The sequence below is a fragment of the Oryctolagus cuniculus genome, chromosome 19, assembly GCF_964237555.1.
Source record: "Oryctolagus cuniculus chromosome 19, mOryCun1.1, whole genome shotgun sequence".
Taxonomy (NCBI): Eukaryota; Metazoa; Chordata; class Mammalia; order Lagomorpha; family Leporidae; genus Oryctolagus; species Oryctolagus cuniculus.
Window position 1 is genome coordinate 11947764 of NC_091450.1, and position 15679 is coordinate 11963442.

At 59.2% G+C, this 15679-nt stretch overlaps 1 protein-coding gene across 11 annotated transcripts in view; it reads right to left on the reverse strand.

Moving 5' to 3' along the window:
• KATNIP (katanin interacting protein) overlaps window positions 1–15679 on the reverse strand; it is a 186647-nt gene that overhangs the window by 6551 nt on the left and 164417 nt on the right. For 10 of the 11 annotated variants that reach the window (XM_051847554.2, XM_051847549.2, XM_051847546.2 and 7 more), the window contains 5 exons: window positions 13573–14388; window positions 12592–12797; window positions 10772–10850; window positions 6717–6894; window positions 1811–1976 (listed from right to left, as the gene is read on the reverse strand). In XM_051847554.2, the coding sequence (XP_051703514.2) occupies window positions 1811–1976; window positions 6717–6894; window positions 10772–10850; window positions 12592–12797; window positions 13573–14388 (1445 nt within the window). The remainder of the gene's footprint in view (window positions 1–1810; window positions 1977–6716; window positions 6895–10771; window positions 10851–12591; window positions 12798–13572; window positions 14389–15679) is intronic. The other variant, XM_051847547.2, reaches the window with a different exon arrangement.

A 15679-nucleotide genomic window follows, 5' to 3' on the forward strand; every position in this document is an offset into this window, starting at 1 on the left:
TTAAATGGGCACACAATGAGTTGTCTGCGCAAAGTGCCCTGAACAGTGGCTGGCATGAAATCTCTCCCTGTGCTGACCTGTGGTGCTGCTGCTCCAGACCAGCCCACGGGTCCACACCTCTCCCTGTACTACCCCTGGGCCAGCAGGAGCCGCCTGTCCCTCCTTTCCCGGCGCTCAGTGCCTCCTTCTGGGCAGGTGCTGGCCAGCAGCGTCCCTCAGTGGTCACTGGTCTCTCGGTGGCACAGACGCCAGCCAGACCATCCCCCTATCTGTCTAAGGGCTTGCTATTTCCACAGGGATTTGGGCCAGCCCTCCTCTGGCCCCACCCCTAATTCTAGGTGTCCAGGATCTGCCCAAGTCCGTGCTAAGGGCAGGGGTAGGGAGGGGCCGGCCAGCCTCGATGCCTGCACAGAACAGTGAGCCTGGCTCCTGGCTCCGTTGTCCCCAGGCTCTGGTCCCGCCCTCTGTGTCTCTCCCTTCTGCCCTCTTCTGGGGTGGGGACAAGGGGATTCCCAGCCTGGGCCAGGCCGGCTCCTTCGGCGCTGACTCCCGGGTTTCTGCTGGCTCTCTGCTCTGCTGGACACGGCGCTGGCAGGAGGTGAGCCTGCGGCTGCCAGGCTGGAGCCCGCTGGCCGGAGTCGCGGAAGGTGAATCCAGCAACACAGAGGCCCAGGAAGCTCCTGTCTTCCCTCCAGGGCCGCACCTCCTCCTCCAGGCAGCACCCCTGTCTTCCCCAGGCAGAGCTGGGCCCCTGCGCTCTGTTCACGCCCGCTTAGAGCTGGGGAGATTCGGTCAGAGGCAAAGCCATTTGCCCAGGGCCCCCCGAAGGGCTCTGAAGCCCCGTCCCAGGAGTCCAAGGCCCTGGCTTTTGAACACCTGCCAGGGGCTGTGGGAACAGGAGTCACCCCGTCTTTTCCGCTGCGCCAGGCAATCTGTCCTCGCAGGCCACGTGTGCCTCTCTCGTCTCCCTCAGCCCCATGTGGCCGCCGGCCCCGGCACCAAGGCTGCTGGGCCAGATCTGGGAGGCAGGCGCTCCGGGTTCAGCCTTGCAGGTAGGGAGAGCCAGGACCCCTGCGGCACAGGGACACCCAGCTGGCTCTGCCCCTGCCACGCCGGGAGGACCGGGGGCTCAGGGTCCACTGAGACTGTGTCCTTGCTTTGTCAGCTGTGGTGTGGCAAAGGCGACACCAGCCCGGGAGAATCAGGTCACTGGCAGCGGGCAGAGCTGAGGCTCCGATGCCCGTCCCCGGGCCTCGCCGTGTGACTGGGCTTGTGGCCTCAGCAGGGGAGGGACAAACGCTGACTCCTTCTTAGAAGCCCCCAGCCAGGTTAGAGCACGGGGGGGTGGGGTAGGGAGGCGGGGGCGTCACAGGCGCATGCACAGAGTCTGGCCGGCCTGGGTGGGCCTCAGGACCTTTCTGCCCTGTGAGATGGGGGCGTTGCACCTGCTTCCCAGAGCCTGCGCAGCGCAGCCAACAAAACGGCTCTCAGCACGGGCCTGGCGCTGCACTGCTTCCTGCATGGGGGGTGGGGGGCTGCGGCGGATGCCCCTCCCGCCTCCCCTTGCCCCCAAGACCAGAAGCCACAGGGCTCTGACGCTGCCCGTCCGCCTGAGGCCGCCCGTGGCTCTTGGGTCTGCGCCTGCTGTTTGCGGGAGGAACCAGAAGCCGGCTCTCTCCCACCTTGCTTGCTGGGTGTCAGCCCGGGCTCCATCTGGAAAGTTCGGGTGGATTTATGCTCCTCTCCGCTGCCACGCCGGCCATTCATCAAGGAGCCGCTTCCCTGACAGCGGCCGCCGTCGCCGGCTTACCCCGCGGTACGTGTCCTCGGGAGATTTATTGTAGTTCCAGAAGCGCAGGCCGGCGATGCTTTGGGCTCTGTCGAAGTGGATCGTGACCAGGTGGTCCCGCCCCGGCGAGAAGGGGGTCAGCCACATGTGCTCATCCTCCGTGGTGATGTTGGTGCCGTCGATCAATCTGCAGGAGGCGGGGCCGGAGAGGGGGGCAGGGTAGGGATCACCAGGGGGCCGGTGCCCGCTCAGCCCTCCCCCGCCACCCCATCGCAGCCCCCTGCCCAGCGCTAGCCCAGCTGGATCGGGCTCAGGAAGGGGCGGCATAGAGACCAAGGAGGCCAAGAGTGAGGGGCGTCTCTCATCTGAGATCAGAGGGCGTCTGCAGGGAGGAGAGGGGTAGCCCAGGCGGTCCCGGAGCTGAGAGAGGGAGCAGGGGCCATTTTCTGAAGCCTTTAGCCCCCTGATTCCATTGCTGGGATTTTCCTTGCCCATTTGGAAAATCTACTCCACACATCAGAAAGGCTCTCTGCCTAAAGATGTTCATAACAGTGTTATTTATCCTGGCAAGAAAATAAAAATTAAAAAAAAAAAAAAGACAATAAAAGATCTGGAGCCGGGGCGGGGGGTGAGACAGGTGTGCACAGTGGCCTGTGGGCCGTGAGGACGCTGCAGCAGCAGGGAAAGGCAGGCCTGGACACAGGGACGCAGACCGTGAGCCTGGGAGACGAAGACGAGGCCCAGGGGAGACGAGGTGGAAGCACAGGTGTTTGCGGGTTAGGGGGATGAAGGAGACTCTTCTCTGTACGTCCCAGACTGTCTAAAACTGAAGGCAGCGTGTCCCTTCCTCACGCTACAGGACAGAGAGGGGCAAGCACTGGATGGACTTGACAGCTCCTGACTGGGGACAAAGACAGGAAGGGGCAGGTGACTCTAGCTGGTCTGGCCTCACCGTGCTCCACAGCCACAGGCCTGGGCATCCCACGGAAGCCCCAGGCCTTAGGCAGGAGCCCCCAGCACCCAAGCTCTTCCCAGCCACTGTTCTGAACTTGTCTCCTTGGCCCCAGACAAGCCCGTCCTTGCCAGCAGGTGGTCCCCCTACATGGGATATCCTGCCTTCCCCTTCCAGACTCTGCCCATTGTTCCAAGGACCCTCCTGCCTCAGGCTACGTTGGACTTCCCAGTGCGGCTCAGCCCAGACTCCAGGCCCTGGTCCCTGGGACTTGGGTCCAGCCATCAGCCCCGCCCCCCACCTCCATATCCCTGGAATCCCGGACAATGCAGGCTGCTGCCATGTGTTTTGGATTTTAAAATAAACTTTTGTTTCTTTTTTACATTTCTGAGTTTGGGGTTTGGCATAAATCTTAACAGTCGAAGCGTTCATCCAAAGAGGTCGTGTTTCTCTCTTGCTCTAAAAGGCTGTTACTAAATTGATGGATGGTGCGTCTTACAGCGGCTGGCACCTTGGAACTGAGACAGTTCAGCCGCTCACAGCTGGGCGTGTGTGGAGCTGAGCTGAGCGCTGTCACTGGAGAACCTTATTTCCTGTCGGTCCTAGAAGTGGGGTCACCTCCGCGGCAAAGCAGATGCATGGCCATGCAGACGATGGCCCCCGGCATGGACAGCTGGCAGGGCAGGGACGCCCTCAGGAATCCACATGGATTCCCAGCGTTGGCTAGAAACAGGGGCCATCCCAGCAGCAGTGAGCATCCCCACTGGCTGGATTATGACCTCTAACTACCATTTCCCACACACAGGGACCAGGGCCTCTCAGGGAAACGGCTGGATTGCTGGTCCTGGACAAGAAACAGACACGAGGATCCTGGAGCCTCCTGACCCCTCAGGAGTTGAGGAAGCTGGCAGAGATGAGGCCTCTCAGGGGACTTAGAGGCGGGGAGAGGCTGGCACTGCGGCGGGCGCAGCAAGTTTAGCAGCTGCTTATGAGGTCAGCAATGCCGGTTCCAAGGCCCAGCTGCTCCACTTCTGATCCGGGGCCCTGCTAATGCACCTGGCAAGGAAACGGAAGATGGCTCCAGTGCGTAGACCCCTGCCACCCACGTGGGAGACCGGGAGGGAATTTCTGGCTGGTGGCATTGGCCTGGCCTAGTGTCAGTGTTGCAACCATTTGGGGAGTGAACCAGTGATGGAAGAAGATCTCTCTCTCCCTCTCTCTCGGCTGCTCTGCCTTTCAAATAAATTAACTGATTAATAAAAATAAATAAAAGGGGCCGGCGCCGCGGCTCAATAGGCTAATCCTCCGCCTTGCGGCGCTGGCACATGGGGTTCTAGTCCCGGTCAGGGCACCAGATTCTGTCCCAGTTGCCCCTCTTCCAGGCCAGCTCTCTGCTGTGGCCAGGGAGTGCAGTGGAGGATGGCCCAAGTGCTTGGGCCCTGCACCCCATGGGAGAACAGGAGAAGCACCTGGCTCCTGCCTTCGGATCAGTGCAGTGCGCCGGCCGCAGTGTGCCGGCCGTGGCGGCCATTGGAGGGTGAACCAACGGCAAAGGAAGACCTTTCTTTCTGTCTCTCTCACTGTCCACTCTGCCTGTCAATAAATAAATAAATAAATAAATAAATGGAGCCCCAGTGCCCAACAGGGGAGAATCATCTGGGCATCAGTAAGGATAAAAATGGCGATGGATTAAAATTCTTCGTCTACACTCATGCGTTTCTAATGAGCTCCAAAAGAAACTGACAAATGTTTCCGAGGGTGCTAGAGATACACCTTGTTACTCCAAAAACTGAAAAAAAACGAGGGTGCGCAAACCGAAGTGTTGAGGAGGCCTTTCCTGTGGGAATCGGACAAGTCCACAAACGGTGAAGGGAAGGGCTCTCTTTCCTGCCGTAACATCAGCAGATGTGTGGGAGAAGGGCCAGCCGGCAGGCCTGGAAGGTTCCCTGAGAGGGAGGCAGCTGCAGACAGCGGGTGTCACTGGCAGCCACCGTCGCCACGACCCTGGCAGCCACGCCATGCACAGAAGCTGCCGCCCCTTACCCACAGTTTTACTCGCCACAGTCTCAGATGCCCGGGTCCAAAAAATACTACATGAAAAATTCCAGAAAGAAATAATTTCTAAAGTTTTCAATAGCTCTTATTAGGACATGTTATCACAATTATTCTATCTTCTTATGATTTATGGTTGTTAATTTCTTAGTGGGCCTAATTTATTTATTTATTAAAGATTTATTTTATTTATTTGAAAGAAAGTTACAAGAGGGGGAGAGCCAGAGAGAGGTCTTCCATTCCACTGGTTCACTCCCCAGATGGCTGCGATGGCCAGAGCTGAGCTCATCCGAAGCCAGGAGCCAGGAGCTTCCTCCAGGTCTCCCACACAGGTGCAGGGGCCCAAGGACTTGGGCCATCCTCCACTGCTTTCCCAGGCCATAGCAGAGAGCTGAATCGGAAGTGGAACAGCTGGGTCTGGAACCAGCAGCCATGTGGGATGCTGGCACTTCAGGCCAGGGCGTTAACCCGCTGTGCCACAGTGCCAGCCCCCTGGGCCTAATTTATAAAGTGAACTTTATCAGGGGTATGCCTGGCATGTACAGGGCTCAGGACTGTTGCGGTATCAGGCACCTGCCGGGGCTCTTGGGACGGATGCCCCATGGATAAGGGGCCACGCACTGCAACTTCCAGGCCATCATCTTGTCCCCAGAGCGACACCTCAATCTGACGAGGTCTGTACACCGGAGACACAGGGAGCGAGGGACAGGCTAAACAGCACCATCGAGATGCAGCCAGTAAAACCCAGACTGTACAGGGCAAAAAAACCCTGCTTCCTTCCACAGCGATTTACAAGGGGAAAAACTGGACCTATGGGAGCGGTGATGGCAGGCTACAGACATCTCAATCCGTCCTAATGCTGGACCTCACGGGGCGTCCCAGGCAAGCAAACTGGGCTAAAAAGACCGGGGTGGAGAGGCGGGGAGAATACGACCCTGCTGTGGGCCTGGGAACGCAAGGGATCCCCGTGAGGTTTTCAGAGCCGGTCCTGAGATGACATTCATCGCAGTCACGCTGATGGAGATGACGTTTTGAGTCCTGCGGTTTAGAGACCAGGGTATTGAGGGGGAAATGCAAGCAGGCTGGGGATCTTCTGTGAGCCCATTTGGGCAGAGGGCTGGATGAGCAGGCTGGGCCGGGAGCTGGGTACACAGGCTCCGTGTCTATGTCCCCGGGAGGGGGCCTGCCAGGATGCGAGGTGGCAGTGGCCCAAGGGCGGTTGGCACCAGCAGGGGGTGAGGGCCATCTTCTGGGGGAGCAGGCGGAAGCCTGTCAGCGACCTAGTTCCAACACCAGGTATGACCACCATCATCATCATCACCATCACCGCTATTACTAGAAAGGTTACGAAACTTACCTATGGGTGGCATGGGGCAGAGGTGGGATTTGAACTCCTGTCCCTCTGATTCCCTGGATGCCTCCCCTCATTCATAGCGCCAGGCAGGGCCTAGGCCCCGGAGCAGGGGGTGACAGAGTCCCCGGGGAACAATGCCTCACTGCGGCTTGTCCAGTTACTGACTGCATCCACCCTTGGCTTAGGAACTCTGACAAATGCAGCACAAAGAGGCCTCCCTGGCAATGACCTCCAACCCTCGCCAGGGGGCTGGGGTTGCTCACACGTGAATGCAGAGCCGGCGCCTGTGTGTGAGGCGTGGCGCTCAGCATGGTGGGGAATACACTGATCACAGCTCTGTCTGCGGGCACAAGACCCTGGCGGCCCTGTGGGGGCAGGGGATCGCCTTCCTCTCCCCAGCCTCAGTTTCCCTCGGCCACAGGGCCTTGACTGCAGGACGGCCAAGAGCAGGTGATCCATGAGATGTTACTTGATGCTTGTGCCTGAGGTCGAAGAGACAGAACGGGGTCCCCCCCACCCTGCCACTGCCCGCCCCGGCCCCCTGCTGTCCCGAGAGCAATGCTACTCACTTGTCCAGGGTGCGGGAGTCGTCCGTGTACTCCGGGAGGTCGTTCAAGTCTCTGGGGGAGGCGGAGATCTGGGACAGGCTGATGGGCAGGGCCTGGCCATCCTGGCTCACCACTTCTAGGCCGGTGAGGCCCAGGTAGTGCAGGTCCCCCCACGAGGCCGTAAAGTTCAGCTGCAGGCCTGCGACAGGAGGGAGGGATGGCCCCTTCAGCGCCCAGGCTCCAGGGGATGGAGACGGAGGACGAATGAGCTTCGACCTGTGCCCCCCACCTGCTGGAATCCAGATCGGAACAGAAGCGCCCGGCGCTTGGGCGCCACCTTTTCCCCCTGGGACTCTCAGGAGCAGGCCACTGCCCCCGTTACAGAGGGGCTCCGGGTGCCGTTTGTGGGACAGGGACAGGTCTGGATGCAGGGCAAGGAGTGGACGTGGATGAGAGGGGGCAGGAGAAATGCCACTTCCCCTTGTGAAAACAAAAGGGTCGCAGCCTGGCCTCTCCCCCGCCTGGCGCCTCTGTTTGCCTGGCAAGATGCACCGGGAGCCCGTCTAAACCGGGGCCGCTCTGAGAGCCATTTCTCTCCTTTTAGAGCGAACATCCACGTTCTGTATCCACGTGCCTCTGGGGTATCAGTTAGTGTTTACACAAACGGAAATTCATTGTGGGATTTCTCCCCTGTCTCAGCGCCCTCGGCAGTGCGTCTGGGGACCCTGCAGGTGACACGGCCAGCGCTGCTTCCGGCCGGTGCTCACTCGGCCTGCCAGCCCGCCTCCTCCTGGTTGGGGGACCCTGATGAAGCGCGCCAGGCCCATCCACAGTGTTGGCAGGGCTGGCACCTCTCCCTGGGCTCCGGCGCTGGGCTGATGGCCGGGCCTAGCCGGAGCTGTATTTCCCACCTCTCGCCTCCCTCCTTCCTCACCCACATGATCCATGGGGATTGGTTGAAGGCTCTGGAACAGCTGTGGGATCTGAAGGAAGCGGAAATGCTTGTTTCTACACCCAGGCCCTCCGGGGGCCAGCACTGCGGTGCAGCAGGGTTAGGCTGCCGCTTGAGACACCAGCCTCCCGCATGAGTGCCGGTTCGAGTCCCGGCTGTGCCACTTCTGCTCCAGGTTGCTTGCTAATGCACCTGGGGAAAGCAGCAGAGGACGGCCCCCGCCACTTGGAGACCCGGATGGAGCTCCAGGCTTCTGGCTTCAGCCTGGTCCAACCCCAGCTGTTGCAGCCATTTGGGGAAGTGAACCAGCTAATGGAAGATCCCTCTCTGTCTCTGACGCATCACTCTGCCTTTTAAATAAATAAAAAATCAATAAGTGAATAAACCAGACCTCCAGGAATCCCCAGATGGACAGGACTGAAGGGCAGGAGGGAGACAGGGAGGAAAGTGGAGCAGAGGGGTGGCACAAGGCACCACGGTCTGAGAACACCTTTTTTCCATCTGGAGCCAGCAACGTGAGAAACCAGTGGCCCCTGGTTAGCTGCACAAAACGGAACCAAACCAAATCCTGTTTTTCAGTAAACTCAGCTCGAATATGGATTTGAAATGAAGGAAGGAAGGAAGGAAGGGAGGGAGGGAGGGAGGGAGGGAGGAAAGAGAAAAGGAAAGAAAAGAAACCCGATGAACACAGGAACACGGGGACACCATGTTCTCAAACGTGCTTCCTCCCGTTCAGGCTTCAGTACAGCTGTGTGATGGGCCTCGGCTGCTCTATCCAATCTGGGAAATGGGCACCATAGGAGCTGGGAGCGCTCGCTGGGAGAAGGCAGGGAAGCCCCGGCCTGGCGCCTGCCTGGGAGATGAGGGTGCCTCAGCCAGGCTCTCGCCCAACATTAGCTGGGTCTTTTAAGTTGTCCTGTCCCTTCACGGCCCTGGGATGCAGTGAGGATTCGAAATCAGACGGCTTCCTCTTTTTTTTTTTTTTTTTTTGGACAGGCAGAGTGGACAGTGAGAGAGAGAGAGACAGAGAGAGAAAGGTCTTCCTTTACCGTTGGTTCACCCTCCAATGGCTGCTGTGGCCGGCGCACGGCGCTGATCCGAAGCCAGGAGCCAGGTGCTTCTCCTGGTCTCCCATGGGGTGCAGGGCCCAAGCACTTGGGCCATCCTCCACTGCACTCCCGGGCCACAGCAGAGAGCTGGCCTGGAAAAGGGGCAACCGGGACAGAATCTGGCGCCCCGACTGGGACTAGAACCCGGTGTGCTGGTGCCACAGGTGGAGGATTAGCCAAGTGAGCTGCGGCGCCGGTGTCCTCTTTTCTAAGAGATGATTTGTCCTCGTGGAGAGGGGGAGGGAGAGGTGACTTTTCAGTGGGGTTGATGAGGAAGAGCAGGGGTGTAGGGGACACTAGGGGCTTAGCCCTCCAGTGGCTGGAAAGGCGGACCCCTGACAGCTTACCCCGGGGTCCCTTACTGGCTGCACTGCCTGAAGAGCCCCCCACTCCCTCCCCGGGCAGCCCTACCCAGTGACGTGTGCACACAGGTGCATAGGACCCTGCCTGTCACTCTACCCTGGGTAGCTCTCAGGCCATCCCCACTTCCCAACTCCCTGTGCAGCTGCCCAAGGCCCTGATGTGGCTGCTTCCCGTTCCCCCAAAACTCCACCTCACAGCCTAGCAGGGAACAGGCAGTGTCAGCAGCGGGCGGAGAGGGAAGGCCTCCCAGGCTGAGGTCCAGCGACGGCGAGGGGCCAGGGGAGCAAGGGCTCGGGCCAGAGCTCAGAGATGTTCCAGCTTCAGTCTAGAGGGAGAGGGCGGTGGGGAGGCGGGAGAGGGAGCATGACAACGTCACAGCTCTTGTTTTCAGGAAAAACTGAAGGAAGCCAGACTGCCAGGATCGTGTCCCTGGCGCCTGTTAACAGGGTGTGGAAACGGGCCCACAGTCAGCTGTGACCTTGGCCTGAGGGTTCCTTAGGATGTGAAGGTGCTGATGTGGTGTGCGTGGATTAAGAGGGGGACTATTGAGGTCGGCATTGCAGCCAGCGTTGCAGGCTAGCCACCACTTGAGACACCAGCGTCCCAAAGGATCGCCGGTTCGAGTCCCAGCTGCTCCACTTCTGGTCCAGCTCCCTGCTAATGCACCTGGGAAAGCAGCAGAGGATGGCCCCGGGTGCTTGGGCCCCTGCCACCCTTGTGAGAGACATGGGTGGAGTTTCTGGTTCCTGGCTTTGGCTCGGCTGTTGTGGTCATTTGGGGATGAGCCAGCAGATGGAAGCTCTCTCTCTGTCTCTCCCTCTCTGCCCCCCTGCCTTGCAAATAAATAAACAAGGGCCGGTGATGTGGTGTAGCGGGTAAAGCCACTGCCTGTGACACTGGCATCCCATATGGGAGCCATTGTGCTTCGAGTTCCAGCTGCTCCACTTCCAATCCCGCTCTCTGCTGTGGCCTGGGAAAGCAGCAGATGATGGCCCAAGTCCTTGGGCCCCTGCACCTGTGTGGGAGACCCGGAAGAAGCTCTTGGCTCCTGGCTTCAGATCAGCACAGCCCCGGCCGTTGCAGCCATCTGGGGAGTGAACCAGTGGACAGAGACCCCTCTCTCTGTCTCTCCCTCTCACTGTCTGTGGCTCTACCTCTTAAATAAATAAATAAAATCTTAACGACAACAACAATAAAGTAGCACCGACAGGTAACAATTTGGAGCTTTCCTATTAAACTCGGGACTCCCGACTTGTGAGAGGTCCGGGGGCCTGGCAGCCTGGGTGCACGCAGAGGATGCAGGGTCTCACTGCTCGGTGAGGGGTCTGAAGACACAGCTTGAACCCCTTCTCGTCCTGCACCCCTGGGATCCGACTGCAGCCTAATACACGGTGCATCTGCATGTAAAATGCAAAAACACCGCCATCTGGGAGGGCAAACTGGAAGAGGCCGCTTTGTCTGAGGGTGTGTAGCCCTGCTAGGCCTCGGAGCGGAGCACCGGTTGGCTTCTGCGCCTGCTCGCCGCAAGGTTTGCTGTCTCTCTGCACAGTGTACGACCCGCCCAACTGTCCAAGGCACGCAGCTCCCCACCCCCGCCCCCGGCCCCTGCAGGCCCTCCTTCCACCTGAGACCACCCCAGGAGAGGTACTCACAGGTCCCGTGATAGATGCCCGGCTCTGGTGTGGTGACTTCAGGGACAGGGGCGCTGGGGGGCAGCTCTGGTCCTGGGCCCTGCACGCCAATCGGGGGGAGAAGCAGAGGGAAAGGCCAGTGATTTAGTGACACCCACACGGCTGCCTGCTGTTCTCCCAGAGCGCGGCCCACCCTGTGCCCAGGTCAACTCAGGTCTTTTCTTGCATTTCTGGCCTGTGCGCAGGCTCTGTGCCCAGTGACCTGGGCTGGCCCAGAAACACTTGTGCATCTGAGTCCTTGTTACCAGCGGCTCTTATGGGGCAGGGGAAGGGCCTGATGCTGCCTGGCAAGGCGCGAGGTTTTCTCAAACAAGAAAGAACCCTAGTGAGTAGACGGAGGTGCGGGTGGGGGGGGGGGTGTCCAAGCCCCAGAGAGTGGTTTGGATTGCTCCCACCCCCTCCCTCTTCTCCTCACACCTGCCACAATGTCCCCAGACACACAGGTCTCTCCTACTTCACTTTACAAATTCTTATTTACGGGGAGCTGCTCTTGCCATGCAGCTGGCTGAGCCATGGCCTGTGACGCCGGCATCCCAGATGAGCACCAGTCTGAGTCCCCGCTGCTCTGTTCCACATCCAGCTCTCTGCTAATGAGCCTGGGAAAGCAGCGGCAGCTTTGGGAGACCCGGATGGAGTTTCCAGGCTCCTGGCTTTGGCCTGGCCCAGCCCTGGCTGTTGTAGCCATCTGGGGAGTGAGCCAGCAGATGCAAGATCTCTTTATCTGTCTTTCCCTCTCTGTAACTCTGCCTTTCAAATAGATAAATACATCTTTACAAATTTTTATCAGTTTTTTTAAAAGATGTATACCTTTCTCTCTGTCTTTCTCTCACTGTCCACTCTGCCTGTCAAAAAATTAAAAAAAAAATAAAAAGATGTATTTATTTATTTGGAAGGCAGAGTTACATAGAGGCAAAGGCAGAAAGAGAGAATTTTCCATCTGCTGGTTCACTCCCAGATGGCTGCAATGGCTGGAGCTGGGCAGATCTGAAGCCAGGAGCCAGGAGCCAGGTGCAGGGGCCCAAGGACTTGGGCCATCTTCTACTGCTTTCCCAGGCCATAACAGAGAGCTGGATCTGAAGTGGAGCAGCTGGGACTCGAACTGGCGCCCATATGGGATGCGGGCACTGCAGGCGGCGGCTTTACCCGATACACCACAGCGCCGGCCACCGTGTATCAGTTTTAAAAGCATACAGATTAGAATCCAGCATTCAAGTTCAAACCTCAGGACTCTCACATGCGCCCTGGGGGAAGTCACGTGTGACCTGTCTAAGCCTTGGTTGTTTCCTCCGTGGGCATGGTAATCGTCCCTTCTAATAGGAACAGCCTCATGGGCGCTGAACGCGGCAGCACCGGGCCCTGGGCTTGGCTCACCAGCACACTCAGGAAACTTTCCCTGTGATTAGCTTTATTTTAATGCTAAATCTGCCTATTAAAAGCATTTCTGGTCTTTCCATCAAAAACAACAGCAAGTGATCAAAAAGCAACCCAGGGGGGGAAAAACCTACCCTGAGACTGCCAACCTCTAAATTACATAGATGACACAGAGATGATTTCTTTTGGCTTTGATTAAAATTTGAATACTTTCTTCACTTCGGTTTAAAAAACGAGGCGAGTGAAATATGATACACGGGGCAGAAAATGAAGCAGAAAAATGGGTGATGTCAAAGCACGAGCAGCAGCAACTCAAGGATATCCATCTTAATTCTCCCCGCCGCCCTCCGGGTTGGGAGAAGGAAATCCATGTGGGGTGCCCACCCCGCGGCCCCCAGCCCCAGGCCTACCCAGCCATCCGCCCACAAGCCAGCCTGGGTGAAGGGCCGCTCGTCCCCCTCGCTGTCGGCCGTGCTGGGCCTCTGCAGGGCCTCGTCCGGCTGCAGGTGGCACAGGCTCTCCACGTCCAGGTCGAATGTCGCATCCGAGCAGAATATGGCCTCGAGGATGTCGTCATCCGTGGTGAATAAGATTGTGTCTCCGAAGTGCTCCGGGGCTGCACCACGGACCAGACCGGGAAGGCCAAGGGTCAACCCCACCCCCAGACATTGAGGGCCCAGAGATCGGGAAACTAACCAGCCCCACCCCCGCTGCCCCCCTTCCTCTCCCTTCCCCCCAGCCCCGGGGTGGGGGGGCCTTCTCTTGCACTCAGGGCTGCGTGGCTATTTCTAACATCATTCTCGGGCCATGCAAAATTACCAGCTGAAAAATGAGCCTGCAGGGGGCGTACTAGGCGACGGTTCCGCCTGCGGTTGACTTGGGGCAGGGCCAGACCGAGGGGTTTGGGGGGGGACTTTAATATGGCCCGCAAGCCAGACGTGCCCCACCCCTGACCTAAACCCATCAGCCTTCATGCTCTGTGATCCTCATCCTCCTAGCACATTTGCAAATGGGATTCAGGCCCCCTGAGCACCAGGTTAACTGGGTGAGTTTGGGCACCCGAGGCTCCTGTCAATGATCCACAAGCCTGGGGTGGGGAGACAGGGCAAGGGTCATCTGCTCACTTTCTAGAGCGCAATCGGGATCAGCGGAGGCCAGCTTTTCCCCGCACCCATAACCCTTGCAGCCCTAACCACAGCCGTTCCTCTTGATGAAGAACCCTACTAAGACAGGGACTCGGAGGAGGCGTTTAAGCACAGTGGGTCCCAGCCCGCCCATAGATACCGTGGGAAGGGAGGAGACCTATCTATTCGGCCGGCCCCGTGAGCTTATCTTTCTTCCTGGGGCGGGGGGCAGGGGGCTTCGAGCAGATTCTCGCGGGCACACCGTACCTCCCATGAGGGTTCCCGAGGCCTTGGCGATCTCGCCTTGGAAGACGCACTGTGCGTCCAGCAGCATGGTGACGTCCTTCACGCCGCGGAAGGAGTGGATCCGGGACTTGTTGTAGTTCCAGATCCTGATGAGGGCGACCTGGCAGGGGTGCGTGAAGTCGATGCAGATGTAGTGGGGCTTGCCCGGCGTGAACGGGGCCAGCCAGACGTGCATGTCGTCCTGGGTCCTGTTCACCCCATCGATGAGGTTGCCCACCACTCGAGGGTCTTTCCCATAGGCTGGCAACACGTTGATGTCGGGCGGATCCGCCCTGATGCTCGCGATCTGCACGGGCTGCCCCTGGGCGCTGAAGATCTCTATCCCGTTCAGGCCCACGTAGTGTCTGTCCCCCCAGGTGGACTGGATGTTGATGACCAGGTGCTGCCCGTAAGGCAGGACAGGGATCTGGAAGTCGCTGTCGCCGTCGTCGTCGGCAGCACGGGCATCGCTCTCTGTGTCCCGCACGTCCAGCCCTGGGGACGCTCCGTCCTGGCCCGCCCCCTGCCGGCTGCCTTTCTGTTGCTGCTGCAGGAACTCGTCCAGGATGTCGCCCTGGAACTCCAGGTGGGAGATGCGGCCCCGGTGGGAGTGGTCAAAGGCGCTCAGGGAGTCCCAGGACTCGTGCAGTGTGAGCTCCTGCTCACTGCACCACCTGGAGCGCGGCGGGGTCCTGGTGGACCAGGTGTCTCCTGGAAGACAGGTCGCAGGAGGGGTGAAGGCCTGGCCGCGGAACCCGGGGGAGCAGGGACCTCCGACTGCTTCATCTCCTAAGCTCCCTGCACGGACGAGGAAGCTTCAGGCAGCATCCTTGGACAATGTGCACAGCTTCTAATGGCATTTTCCCAGGGACGTCTCATGATCAAGAACCCACGCTATTATAAGAAAGCCAAGCAGCCAGGTGGATGGCACGCGGAGCAGGTGGGTACGGCCCCTAGAGGGCGCTGCCTGGGGCACCCGACACCCAGCCTGTTCTCGAAGCCCTGCCGCGCCCGCCATCCATGGTGTCACTCTGGAGAGAGTGAAGCAGTGGCTGATGGCCTTGACGTTCTGTTTTCTCTCCTTTCACGTTGCCCTGGGCCCTGCTCTCCGTTTCCTGCCTGTCTCCTAAGGCGCTCGAGTCCATCAATTACTTCTCTCCAGGATCCTCCATCATTCCTTCCCCACGACACCCGCTGCCTCCCTGCCCACAGACACACATAAATCTTTCTTCCCAAAGCGAGAAGACAGGAACGGGAAGCAGACCCGGTCCCAGGGCTCGGGCTGGCCGCTGTCCTGTTTCCTCCCTCCACCCCGCCCGGCTCTCTGCTTCCTCCCTGTGGTGCCAGGGTCCTGTCTACCCCAACTCCACTACCCTTCCTCCTGGCGCAAGCCCTGCAGACCAGGTGCAGGCTGGCAGCCCCCTCCCAAGCTGGGCTCAAGGAAGGACTCTCTTTCAACTGGGCTGGCCAGAAGTCGCGCGGGGTCGCCAGAGGGCTACTCTGCCACACTGTAGCAGGCCGGGTGCTGGGAAAGAGTCCTGATGACATCATGTGAGCTCCCAGATCTGGCTGTGTCTGAAGTCAAACCCTGGGGGGCTTCCTGTCCACTGCGTACACAGGCATCCCACGATTCCCGAAAGCTCTCTGCAGTCTTCTCTCAGTCCTCACTCCATGCTGGTACCCCAGGCAGCACTCTGCCACTTGCTATTTCTTCCCTCCCCTCCTCCACCCCCACTGGCTTGGGAGGCTCCATCCCTTGCTGCTCCCCCACACCTACCCACGGTCTGTGACAACTGTGCGCTGTCCCACACCCTAGGTCTGGGAGTGTCCCGAGGTCCGAGAGTGTCCCAAGCCCTCCGCTCTGTCTCTCGCCCTCCTCCAGCTCTTGGCTCCCACATAGGTGCCGCTCAACTTCCTGTGTCAAGTCCTGGATCCTATGCCATTTCCAGCAACCACTCGGAGGTCCAGATGCGTCCACTCCGCCACTCCCAGCCCCACATACCTAACCGACACGCTCTCTCCGGCACTGAGAGTAGAGCCATCTTGGCCTTGCCACGCCCGCGGGGCCTCAATGAGGTGCCTGCTGACT